The sequence below is a fragment of the Rhinoderma darwinii genome, chromosome 1 (assembly GCF_050947455.1).
Source record: "Rhinoderma darwinii isolate aRhiDar2 chromosome 1, aRhiDar2.hap1, whole genome shotgun sequence".
In the NCBI taxonomy this organism is placed as follows: Eukaryota; Metazoa; Chordata; class Amphibia; order Anura; family Rhinodermatidae; genus Rhinoderma; species Rhinoderma darwinii.
This window is the reverse complement of record NC_134687.1, coordinates 37,360,279-37,373,921: the sequence shown is the minus strand read 5'-3', so window position 1 is coordinate 37,373,921 and position 13,643 is coordinate 37,360,279. Positions and strand designations below refer to the sequence as shown.

General features: G+C 39.8%; 1 protein-coding gene across 5 annotated transcripts in view; it reads right to left on the bottom strand.

Moving 5' to 3' along the window:
* ABLIM2 (actin binding LIM protein family member 2) overlaps nucleotides 1-13,643 on the bottom strand; it is a 152,258-nt gene that overhangs the window by 48,302 nt on the left and 90,313 nt on the right. The window contains exons 9-13 of one of the 5 annotated variants that reach the window (XM_075857572.1): nucleotides 12,599-12,676; nucleotides 9,073-9,219; nucleotides 5,906-5,938; nucleotides 4,304-4,424; nucleotides 1,304-1,402 (exon numbers count right to left, since the gene is read on the bottom strand). In XM_075857572.1, coding sequence (XP_075713687.1) covers nucleotides 1,304-1,402; nucleotides 4,304-4,424; nucleotides 5,906-5,938; nucleotides 9,073-9,219; nucleotides 12,599-12,676 — 478 coding nt within the window. The remainder of the gene's footprint in view (nucleotides 1-1,303; nucleotides 1,403-4,303; nucleotides 4,425-5,905; nucleotides 5,939-9,072; nucleotides 9,220-12,598; nucleotides 12,677-13,643) is intronic. The other 4 variants (XM_075857591.1, XM_075857581.1, XM_075857599.1 and 1 more) reach the window with 4 other exon arrangements.

The following is a 13,643-nucleotide window of genomic DNA, read 5'->3' as shown; positions in this document are numbered from 1 at the left end:
AAATTATATATAGAATTATTGCATGTTGTGCGTCACTGGGTTACATAATATAAAGCGCAACTCAGCAAACCGTGCTGGTTCAGATATTCTGCTGTAATGCATTGTGGGAGAAGTATTTTTACGTTAGGCATTACATGTTGGTTTATTAATTCTTCCTGATAGTTATACAATTTTACTGTACATGTCTGAGGTAGTCTGAAATCTAATTCCTGTCATATTAAAAGCTACGACTGTTTCTCGATTTCTTCTACCATGTTTTATACTGCAGATCTGCTTGTCCAGATTGGCTCCTGTCTATAAGCACTAGCCCTCCACAAACCCATCAAAAAGTTAGAGAATGGAGTGCTATTTTCTGTTATTCTATCCAACAAGCAACTAAACCAATGGGTAATTTCCATACATACAGTCAGGCAAAAATGTAAGGAAGTAGTAATTGTGGCTCCTGTGGCCACCACGCTGCCGAGATGGCCTCGTGCTTCCTCACCATGGGATGTGTGACCTTAAACTCCTCGAATAATAAAAATATTAGTGAACTAGCTAGGATGACCAGCCTCAAAAGGGTTACAAGAGATGGGAATGGGGGACAGAAAGTGTCAGGAACTCCTGCCCTCATATTGAGGCGGAACTAGCAACAAGAATGGGTAGGTTTTATTTTTACTTTGGGGCCCCGTCTCCTCTAAGTAAACCCCTATGATCAAAAATAATTATCCTTCAAGGAAACATGGTGTAAATAGGCCAATGTTGGTGGCACCCATACAGTAACTTTCATGCAGAAAAATAATTAAAGGAGTTAAAAAACATTATAAACATGGCTGCTATTGTTCAAAAACAGCGCCACTTTGTCCATGGGCTGTGTCTGGTATTGCAGCTCAGCCCCATTGTGAATAGAGCTAAGCAGCAATACCAGACACAGCCCATGGACAAGTGGTGCTGTTCTGAAAAAAGGCAGACACTTTATTGTATTTTATTTTATTATTCTCACACAATCCCCTTTAATTTTATGGAAACTGTATTTATGAATAACACAATTTTAGTTCTTGTTACTCACATGTACATGGAAGCTTTCAGTGTTTAGTTATTAAAGACAAGGGTACAGATTTTCTGAGACACATGAAATATGGGTTTAGATGAAATCGGAGATATTTTGTGGTTATAATTAACATATAAGACATTTAAAAGAATAAAATAAATGGGGACAAGAAACAAAAGTCCTTTCTCATGCAACAAGACAAAACAGAATGGCCGCCCCAAACCATGCCCATGAACTACCGGAATCACATCACAATGGCATTCCTGTCCTTACCTTTGAAGAAAGGGATGTAATGATGCCTGAATGTAGATGTGGGGCTTGTATGTTGGGACAGGGAGATGCAGCTACTGGTACCGAAAGGCTCAGTACCAGCTGATAAGGCAACAAAAAAGGAAATTAATAGAATGGTTCAGTTCCATGGTGGAACTCATGCAGAATCGATAGCAAAGATACATTGCAAAGCATTAAAAATCATAGAAGCAAATGTTTTGCAGCTTTCTCGTTGCATGAATTCATGCAGAGGTATCTGCTCAGCTTAATATCCTGATGGAATATGCTCCGAATGAAACGGAATGTTTTTTAGTGTATGGAGACCGATCCATGAACGTAATGAAAAACTCATAGACACCATTAAGACACTGGCCACTTATTAATTGATATAACATGTATATAAATTATAGCATACTATTATATAAGGTCAGCAATTTCCCTTAGGCCAATCAAATTCCATCATTAGGACACCACGTCCGTAGCTGATTTCTGGGAATACCTATATGGCAGTGGTAAGACGATAAGTGTTCCCTCAAATCATCCAAGATGATCCAATAGATAAACTACCTGGTGCCCAGTGGTTTAGTTCCACAAGATCTGGTTGGCATAAATTCAAAAAAGTGGCAAAAAAAATCCCTTGTGTGATTTTTTTTGTGTCTTAGTCCCTTGTCTTTAGCATTTAGTGCCCTGTTCCTTGTGTAAAATGGTTGAGTTTCCTTCCCTTGGTGTCCGTTGTTCTTGTGCCTCAGTCCCTGTTGGTGTTCAGTAGTTTAGTACTAAGTCTATCATGTCCCTGCCCCTGGTAGCTGCCCTTTGTTTTTGATTCCACATTGGTGTTGTTACGTTGGCGTCTAGCAACTCATGTTCACATATAGCTTTTATTCCATCACTGTTGTCCCTCTCAGAGATCAATGAAAAGAGCTGCTGTCATCTCACAGCTGTTCCCTTTTCTGGAAGCCAGAGATTGAAGTGTGTACAGTCCTGTAAGGTGACACTGTGTCTACGCCTCATCTCAGTCTTGTGGCCGCCATCTAATCAGCTGACCAAGATATTAAGCCACACTGTTTATGGTTGGTTTCCCTACTGTACTGCTGCAAAGAAAACACAACATCACAGGTGGTTCATGGCTCTCCGTATCACATCATGATAAATGAAGCAAGTTAAAAAGATCAGTCGATTATACATTCCAATAATGAATAATATCTACTTGGATGATGGTTATATCATTTATATAGATATCACAAAGAAAAAAATTCTAGATCATGCCATAAGCTAGATGTAATTGTCAGAACTTGTGAAAGGGGCTTCCAATGGATTTCTGTAAAAATGGCAAAAAATCCAACACTGTTCGATTTTTTGCAATTGTAAAGTCACAGACACATGACCTCACGTGCCATGTCATCCCGTAGGCTAACATTGCATGCAATATCACAAAATATCACACTGCAATTAAGCACGGCCTTCGTAGCATACAGACGATGGGTCCATGGGTTCAACTCAATATTAAGGCTGGGTCCACACACTGCAGACTTTTTACGCAGTGAACTTTGCAGAAAATCCGCAACGAATCCGTGACGAAATCCGTATGTATTACATGCAGATGTTGACACAGACAAAATGATAACTTTATATCTAGTAAGAGTTGTCATCTACATGTGCGTAATGGAAGCGACTTGCGTCATTAAAGATGGCGGTTACCATAACATATCAACAAGTCTTTAGGATCAGAAACGACAGACCTTTCATCCAGATTACAAATAAAAGACAAAATAGGGAAGACTGAGAATACAAAAAAAAATAAAAAATATCCCGAAGCCCACAAAAGCCTCTTCCTGTTACTGGGCACTATGTATGGATTACTCTTTCTTGTGACTGTGCCTAGCATTGAGTGTATAGTACATGAGCTTTATATATACTAAATGTGTTCCGTTATAGAAATGTAAATTAATGTCCCGTGGCAGGCAACAGTGGAAAAGGACCGTGGAATGAAAATAGTGTGGATAAAATGGGTTACACAATACATAATCATCTAGCTAATATTTCTAACTCATGGCAACCTATGGAATAGGATACAATTATGTGTGAATCCTATGGGAGGTGCCCAATATGGATTTCACGAAGTCAGCCCTTTCCTCATGGGTGGTGTTAACCAGTACTTGACTCCTCCTCTCTACTGTTACAACAACTTCAGGAGGAGGGGAGCTAACGTTAAAGGGGTTGTCCGAGATAAAATCACTATGTGTTAATGCTTGTAATTTATTAATGTAAATACATTTGTGGAATACACTTGTGACGTGCCTTGTATGGGCTGTTCTGCTGTACAGCCCATAACGCGCATGCGCAGTCCATGCTTTTCTCGCGGCCCCTGCTGTTCTCGAGAGAACAGCAAGGAACGCGCCTGCGTGTTACAACAGAACGGCCCATACACGGGACGTCACAAGTGACGTGTCGTATACCCGGAAAATAATTGAGGATCAACACAGCGGCCAGAGAGTGATGTCACCCGTCAAGTTTCCCACGGCAAGATCTGGAAACGGGGCCACTTTGGAAAATGTAAGTATATTACAAATGTATTTGCATTAATAAATTACAAGCATTAACACATAGTCATTTTTATCTCGGACAATCCCTTTAAGGTCACACCCTTCTCTTTATCCCTGTAAAAGGGGGCTGAATGAATTCTGGACCCTTACATCCCAAGATGGTGAGGATGTGGAGACATGATCCAGCAGGACAGACAAGAGGGATCCATTTTGGGTGTCTCATATGGGATCCTGTTCTCTGTAGACCTCAATATACTGTAAGTGGCTACTTTTACACTATTCACTATGAAAACTTTCTTCATCCACTGTGTGTGGGCTACACATTTATACTAGTGCTGAGAACTGTCCTGTAATATTTCATGTCCTTCCAATGGGCATGTGTGTTTTATACAATATTAGCACATTTGCTGTGTTGATGTGATTGTAATGAAGACAGAAGGTCATAGGTGATTCTATTTACCTGGCTGGCTGTAGTGCTGGGGCGAGTGAGATGTTGGTGTGTATCGTCCATAGCCAATGGAACCGGTAGAGCTGGGGCTTGATGCCCTGTACTGTTTTATTGACCGGTCATCCAGATCTCCCTTCAAAATAAAACAAGGACTCATTATTGCTACATTACATGTCATTATACACCCAGTGTTAAAACAAATCTATCATCTATACAAAATAGTACATTGAACAAACAGAAGGACAAGCCAAATGACAAAGTATATATATATATATATATATATATATATATATATATATTGAGTGCAATGTAATGCTGTATAGTGTATAGAAATGTACCTTCTGATATGACTATTTAGAACCACCAATTAGAGAGTGAGCAGCCTATCTACTGGTACTCTAATGTGACTATTCATGAGGGAACATCCTATGTACTGGCAGGAGAATGCCAACTTGGCCCCTAGGAAACTTTTTGTGTCCATCTTTCTGAATGGTGTCTGGGTTATCTATGTTATTAACTAATTTAATGTCTGATGATTTAAGTAACACTTTAAAAATCGTAGATATTTGTCGGCACATTCAATTTCTATCAGACTGTAATGACCCAATTTTCAAAATGTAAGAAAACTTGTCATAGGGACGAATCGGATTACAGCTATGAAATGGTCCTCAAAGACAAAATCCCTGTCCCTGTGAGTCCTAAGAAGGTATATGACGCCAACTTTAAAGGTTTTCCACACATTGAGTCCCAATAGAGCTCATATAGGGTTGCCATCCTATAGGATCGGAACTTCAGCATACTTATTATGCGCCACCTTACAGATGACCTATTGCAAGTTGCCATATAATGTACCACTTATGATGTAAAGTAGACTCCCTTGAGTCTTAAAGGGTTTTTATAACAATCAACATCATGCAATATGATGTGGATGCGTGATTTATGTTACAACGCTGTGAGTCCCACTGTTGGGACCCCCACAATTACTAGTACATGGGTCCTGAGTCCCCCGTTCCTTCTTACCAGCATAACCTCGGTGAGGAAGTGTTTGTATGGAATGGTGGTCAAGCATGTGCGGTGCCTCTCCATGCAACTCTATGGGAGTTACGGAAACAGCCAAGCGCTCTCAGATAGCTGTTTCCACCATAACCCTAGTGATCAGTGCAGGTCCCAGCAGTGGAGCCCCCAGAAATGTAACATTTATAGATATTGAATGTGGAAAAATGCATAAGCAGAAATTTGATAATATCTATCCTATGCCTGAATTTCTCCCGTCCACCCAGACAGAAGAACAGGGTGATTTACAGGAGTGTATTTTATGAACGGACTGTGTAGTTAGGGTGCCGCAATGACCGAGAGAAGAAAATGGCGCCTGCAGCTGTGAGCAATGTACATTTACAATGCCGCTTGCTCAATTAGCTGTAGCAATTCCCCTAACAGATATATCAATCCAAACCTCTCTTGAGCGTGGTCCTACAGATTTTTTTCTCACCAAATATACACATGAAATTATGATTATGGTGGCTCAGCAATGAGATGAAAACCATAATACAAAAAATGTAATAACAAAAAAAAAAAATTTTTTTCAACATAAAAAGGTGTAAAATGGCCAATTACCTCTGTAGGTGTTGGGGAGAGCAATCGAGGTGACTGCAAACAGCAACACAAAATCAGAAATTAGTGAGTGGAACCCATGCAAGTGAAATATAATGGAAATATAAGCGTTGTTAGCAACCATGTGTAGTGAATTATATACAGGCTATCAATATTCTCTGCACAATCCTTCCATTTATAATACTAATAACCAAGTCAGTAAAATAAAGTCTTATTGGCCCACATTGTAAAGCCAAATGTTCCTAATTTTCTATGCCATGGTTGTATCACTCTGCCCAGTTCTTTAGTTTTGATAGTAATATGGTAGCGAAATGGGTGGAGATGACAATGGGATCACAACTCCCGTCAGTGGACATTTTAAGTGGAAGTATAAGGTCGGAAAATCAGAAATCTCCACCTGTGTCCTGGATTAGAAAAAAAGGTCTGCTTTTTTTTTTTTTTTTTTTAAGAAACAGCGCCACTATTTTTCTATAGGCTGTGTCTGGTATTACAGCTCAGGGCATAAGGTTGGATACAGTAAAACTCCTGGTGAGGCTCTTGATGTACAAGGAAGAAAAAAACGCACAAAAAAAAGACGATAAATATTGTTTACTCTGAGGCCATGTTGTCGATTTGTTGCGGATTTTTGGTGCAGATTTAAAAATCCTGCAAAAATTTACAGTTCATCCAATCGTAGCGGAAAATATGTTAGCAGATATCAGGGCATGCTGCATATTTTTAAATCCGCAGCATGCCCACTATGTTGCTTAATAGTCGTAGATATTCAACGCAGATTTCACCCTTTACAATACAAAACGGGTTTGTTTGTTTTTCCCAGGAACAGCGCCACTCTTCTCTATTGGCTTAGTGTGGTATTGCAGCTCCTCCCCATCAAGTGAATAGAGAAAAGCTGCAATACCAGACACAGCCCATGTTGAAGAGTGGCGCTGTTCCTGGGGAAAAATAAACAAAAAACAGACTTCTCTTTCTAATTCTGTCAACCCCAAATACGATACAAGGTGGGCGTCACGGGATCTGACTTTTCCAGTGAAGATAGACAGTTTTACTTTTTCTTTTCACTAGTTTTTATACATGAGACCCAATATTTTATTTACATACCAAAATAAAAATAAGTGAACTGATAAAAAGTAAATGAATAAAATGCTGTAAATATAAAACAATGTCGGGGGATACATCATTTTATTGAAGCATTTTATTTTTTCTGGTCATTTTTTAAAATGTAAAACAATAGGGATTTCTGGACAGAATGGAAGAGAAACTGTGAAAAATAATATTTAACAGTCAGATCTGCTCTGTAGATTATATTTTAGACTGCTGTGGTTGGTGGTAAATTTCTGCTGAAAAAGCTCAGATGTTCCTTTTTCGTTTATTGCCTTTGGCTATCTTTTCTACGTGTATAACACAACACTGGGTATGTGGCTTGACACAAAAATATTTATATGGCATAAAACACACAACGACCCTGTAAATGTTGCTGACTACAAGTTTTCCTGGACTGCGCGACCAGAAACACATAAATCACGGTTGTCACCATTGTGAATATTGATTTAGGAAGTCGTAAGTCATTGAGGTTGTTCTAGCAAACAATTTTACCGCAATGTATTGCATTAATACGTGTGTGTAGTTCCTCCATATACGCAAATAAGATGGTTATTAATGTACACACTAGTCACTCCCCTAGCTGTATACACATAGTATATAGCTAAGACAAACCCTTTAAGAGTCAACATTTATTTCACTTCATGCAATTCCCCCTTGTGTATTCTGAAGGCTGTTATACTACAGGTTGCCTAGCAACCACTTGACTTCTTGTCTAGGTGACCACCATTGGAGTGCATGTAGCTACATTTACTGGAGTGGTCTTGGAAATTACTGCCTATGCACAATAACCGGTCTCTCTATGGTACATGGAGTTGTTTAGGTCCCTCCATCTCAGGCAACAAGAGGCATAAAAATAAATCATGTAGCTTCAACATATACAACATGAAATACAGAAGAGGGAAAACAGCAGCAACAAGAAATATTGTAAGTTATATACTTTCTGTGTACTGAGCAGGAGGCTTGGGGGAGACAATACAATTTATTTCTCATTTGCAGCACTAACATTTTACACCTACTTTGCCAATAATTAAAAAGTTAGAACTTATTAGAACAGGTAAAAACAAAAAATGGAACAGAATCTCCGATCTAATTTAAAATGGGCGGTTATAGTGACCATTAAACATTGCAGGAAAAAAATAAAATAAGAATTGTGGGAGGAGCTATCTGGGAAGCAGAGGCCGGCCTAAAGACGGCCAGCCCATGAGGGGAAAGAACAAGGTTTTAGAACTGAGGAAAAGATAATTGGATAATAGTATAAAGAAACTACTCAGAACTCAGGCTAAAGGTGTTGTGTGAAGTGGCACATAGGAACATACAACATATACATATGTGCTTGTACACTTAAAGGGGTTATGTGGGGACCAAAAATTATTAGCAGCGTAGTCACTGCAGTAAGTGAGTACACTCGCTAATATACGTTCTGGTCCCCGTCACGCTGATTCTGAGATCTTCATAGATTTTTCTTTGTTATGTAACCGGCCTCACTGTACTCTATCAACCCGCTATACTACTGCTACTGCTTATACATAGAGTACAGCGGGGCCGGTCACATGATGAAGAGTCGTATCGTCATCAAAGAAGACGCAACTAGACTTCCGGTCCCCCGGCAAAGCTATCAAAATCGATGAAAAGTTTAGAATTAGTGCGACGGGGAAGCAGAATGTACATTAGCGAGTGTACTCACATACTACAGTGACTACACTGATAATAATTTTTGGTCCCCACATAACCCCTTTAAGTGTGTAAGGTGATTGTGATAATGTGAGAACTGTAGCCAATCTTGCAATAGCTCTGAGCAGCCATACGCTGTAAAGAAAAGTTTTCCCAAAGGGTTACATTTCCCACAATGACGATGTAAGATTTGACAATTGATGTATTGTGCACTAGATAAGCTTCTGTATATGTTTGAAGTATATGTTTTTTTTAAGTAAGAAAGTTATAGCATTCTATGTTTGTTTGGAATGTGCCCAAAAATGTCCTTTTAGTATAGATTTGATAGTTTTGTTGCCCTTTAACAAATCTACCATCCATTGCTTATCCCATACAGTAAGGTAAACCAGTTCCAGTACCTCCCCATAGCTATGCCTGTCGTCTGCTGAGTAACTGATGTATGGAGAATAGGAGATCATGTCAGGACGGTCAATATTATATATGGCTTTATCTTTTGGAAGAGCTGCCAAATCCTTGTAGTCAATAATTTCATCTCCAAGTTTTGCCTAAGAAAGAAAGGAAAGAAAGAGATGAAAGAGAGGTAAGAGTGGAAACAGAGACCGTGAAACAGAGGCAATGTGATTATTTAAAGGGAATAAGAGTAGGGGTAGAGAACATGTACTAATAGAGGTAAACTGACCATAGATGTAACAATAACCAATACCAGTCCAGCCATACATGGCCATCATTAAAGGGGTATGCAAGAACTTCATATTGATGGATAGGCCATCAAAAACTGGTCATTGGGGATCCAACCCCCGGGAGCCCCTGCCAATCAGCAGAAGAAAGGGCCTGTTGCGATCCTCTGAGCACAGTATCCCCTTCATTGTCGGAGCCCTACCAAACAAAGCTCAGCCATGTACATGAGGCTGAAATCAAAGTGATAACCAGCTGCTGGTCGGTGGCATTGGGTAAGTAGACATCTAATTTAGACTGCTGTCAGAAGAAAACCACAAATATTGGCCACATCTGTCTTTTCACCATTTATCAACATGTCCATTAATAGCACAATAGACAGGACTTCGCTATTAGGATGAGAATACTAACATTACTCGAACCTGGAACTTCCAGAAGATTTCCCTTATGTGATATACAACTGTCCCCTATTGGGTCTACTCACATGGGATTGTGAACTCAAGCCTCTGTGAAAGCCTTTCTTACTTGTTCAAAATGACAAGTACCATATTGTCTGTAGTTCAATATATAGAGGAAGACACTGAACAAGCAGGAGCAGCAATCCAGAGAGGCAGATCTGGTGCCGCAATCCTTCAATCTGGTGCCATTTTCCAGATATTTGGACAGAATGCAGGATATTATATAAGAAGTTCTAGCAGTAGAATGTGTCAAAGATGTCCAGTCAATTTCCTTTAGCCTCTAAAGAACCAGTGTCATGACAATTTAGTGAAATATTCCAAACCAGCTAAAAGGGGTTTACCACGAGAGTACAAGGACTCCAGGAAGAAAAATGTTAAACTTGGCCATATATTTACCTTTATAATTCTTCATTGTTCCCCCGTCACCACTGTCTGGGTCTCACACTGGTCCTCTGTTTAGGCAGGAGCATGACATGTCACCCATACTGATATGTCTCAATACTGGCCAAATGCCACCCTCTGTAGTCATGAGATATGTCATCAGTATGGATGAGATTCCATCACAATCCTGCATACTGGATTGGCAGGGTCACAGTCAGCAATTACAAGGGTACGTACAGAAGTAGCCAAGTTTATCTTGACTGATAACTTGCTGCAGCGTGATATCACACGACAAAAGCCACTGAAAAAGTCAAGTTAAAGTTTCTTGACACTGTGTATTTAATGCGCTAAAAGTCAAGATAAAGATGGCTACATCTGTACAGTGAAGGAAATAAGTATTTGATCCCTTGCTGATTTTGTAAGTTTGCCCACTGTCAAAGACATGAACAGTCTAGAATTTTTAGGCTAGGTTAATTTTACCAGTGAGAGATAGATTATATAAAAAAAACAAAACAGAAAATCACATAGTCAAAATGATATATATTTATTTGCATTGTGCACAGAGAAATAAGTATTTGATCCCCTACCAACCATTAAGAGTTCAGCCTCCTCCAGACCAGTTACACGCTCCAAATCAACTTGGTGCCTGCATTAAAGACAGCTGTCTTAAATGGTCACCTGTATAAAAGACTCCTGTCCACAGACTCAATGAATCAGTCTGACTCTAACCTCTACAACATGGGCAAGACCAAAGAGCTTTCTAAGGATGTCAGGGACAAGATCATAGACCTGCACAAGGCTGGAATGGGCTACAAAACCATAAGTAAGACGCTGGGTGAGAAGGAGACAACTGTTGGTGCAATAGTAAGAAAATGGAAGACATACAAAATGACTGTCAATCGACATCGATCTGGGGCTCCATGCAAAATCTCACCTCGTGGGGTATCCTTGATCCTGAGGAAGGTGAGAGCTCAGCCGAAAACTACACGGGGGGAACTTGTTAATGATCTCAAGGCAGCTGGGACCACAGTCACCAAGAAAACCATTGGTAACACATTACGCCGTAATGGATTAAAATCCTGCAGTGCCCGCAAGGTCCCCCTGCTCAAGAAGGCACATGTACATGCCCGTCTGAAGTTTGCAAATGAACATCTGGATGATTCTGAGAGTGATTGGGAGAAGGTGCTGTGGTCAGATGAGACTAAAATTGAGCTCTTTGGCATTAACTCAACTCGCCGTGTTTGGAGGAAGAGAAATGCTGCCTATGACCCAAAGAACACCGTCCCCACTGTCAAGCATCGAGGTGGAAACATTATGTTTTGGGGGTGTTTCTCTGCTAAGGGCACAGGACTACTTCACCGCATCAATGGGAGAATGGATGGAGCCATGTACCGTCAAATCCTGAGTGACAACCTCCTTCCCTCCACCAGGACATTAAAAATGGCTCGTGGCTGGGTCTTCCAGCACGATAATGACCCGAAACATACAGCCAAGGCAACAAAGGAGTGGCTCAAAAAGAAGCACATTAAGGTCATGAAGTGGCCTAGCCAGTCTCCAGACCTTAATCCCATCGAAAACTTATGGAGGGAGCTGAAGATCCGAGTTGCCAAGCGACAGCCTCGAAATCTTAATGATTTACAGATGATATGCAAAGAGGATTGTGCCAAAATTCCATCTAACATGTGTGCAAACCTCATCATCAACTACAAAAAACGTCTGACTGCTGTGCTTGCCAACAAAGGTTTTGCCACCAAGTATTAAGTCTTGTTTGGCAAAGGGATCAAATACTTATTTCTCTGTGCACAATGCAAATATATATAATTGTGACAATGTGATTTTCTGTTTTTTTTTTTTATATATAATCTATCTCTCACTGGTAAAATTAACCTAGCCTAAAAATTCTAGACTGTTCATGTCTTTGACAGTGGGCAAACTTACAAAATCAGCAAGGGGTCAAATACTTATTTCCTTCACTGTATATGGCAATTTTTTTTTCACCCCCAGGAAATTCTCTTTAATTTACAAAAAATGTCAGGAAAATGTTGCTTTTCATAGCTGCAACTTTGTACATTTGTGCCAATATTTGCCTCCATTCACACAGACATCACATGTGTGCATATATATGCCCCTCTCTACCAATATTGAGAACTTATGACTAAAGACCCTCTTGATATCAATCCCCTTTATGGCTTAATTCTCATCCAGTTCTCAGTCTATACAGTAGCAACAAATCATGCAGGTATGCCCAACCTAAAATGGCATAAAGTGAGAACAGATTGTTGAACAATCTCATTGGACATATCATACAGGACCTGCCGTGTCTCACTTTCAATGCACAAAACAGTATATCTATAGTAATATCCCTGTGAATATTATAATAAAGTTCATGTGGTCATCCATAAAACCTCACATAAATGACTCTGCTTGGGGATCCAGATGTACTTGAGGCTGGAACTGATATGATACTCTCTGAAGACGTTCTTGTTTCCTAGAAAGTAAAGATAACAAACATCAGATTATAGATGACGTATAAAATAAATGTAACGGAAAAAGTGGGCCTAGCTTAAAAATCACACCGAGATCGACTCATTCGTGATAGATTTTCGGCACTCTTCTAGTTAGGTCTGACCAGTTGACTGCAGCGTTGTTGATGAAGCTGTTGCACACTGCACCGGGGAACAGATAGGCGCACCTTACTATTTTCAAGACCTCTTGCAGTCAGCGAATAGAAACAGTTGGGCATATACAGACGTAATGCATCTCACAGTTGAGAGTTTGCTACAATCTATCAGTTTAAGCAATCCTCTGTAAGCCAAATATAGCACTATGCTACAATTAATAAATGTAGGCAAGAAAATTGTCCAGGATTCGTTAGTTTTTTTTCGAAACAGCGCCACTCTGGTCCATGGGTTGTGTCTTGTATTGCAGCTCAGCCCCATTCATTTGCATAAGGATAAGTTGCAATATGTGACACAGCCTATTGATAAGAGTGGAGATGTTTCTAGGGAGAAAAAAAACAGACGCTATTTTATAATCCCCCAATGATCGTTATGATTCGCTAGCTTTCTAACGATCTTCACTATATCTGCTTATTGGGAATGCTGGAAAATATCAAGATTTACAGTGAAACTATTATTTATCAGCGATCTCGATCAAATCACGTCATTGACGGCATGATCTGTAAATGTTATTGCCACTTATAGTGACATTTACATTTAGAATAGGCATTGCTGCCCAGCGCTTGGCTCTCGCAAGAGCCTTCGCTACAAAACAATGACGTTCCTTCCCCGGTTGTTGGGATGGTTAAAATGAAATAGTTAATCGGAAACCTGCAGGAAAGATTTTTCAAACCACTGATTGTATATATTTTGGAAAGTCATTCTATGTAAACGGGCTCTAATAGTCTGGATTTCAGGCTCACAATAGGTTGTTTCGACTGAATATGTTGTAGCAAA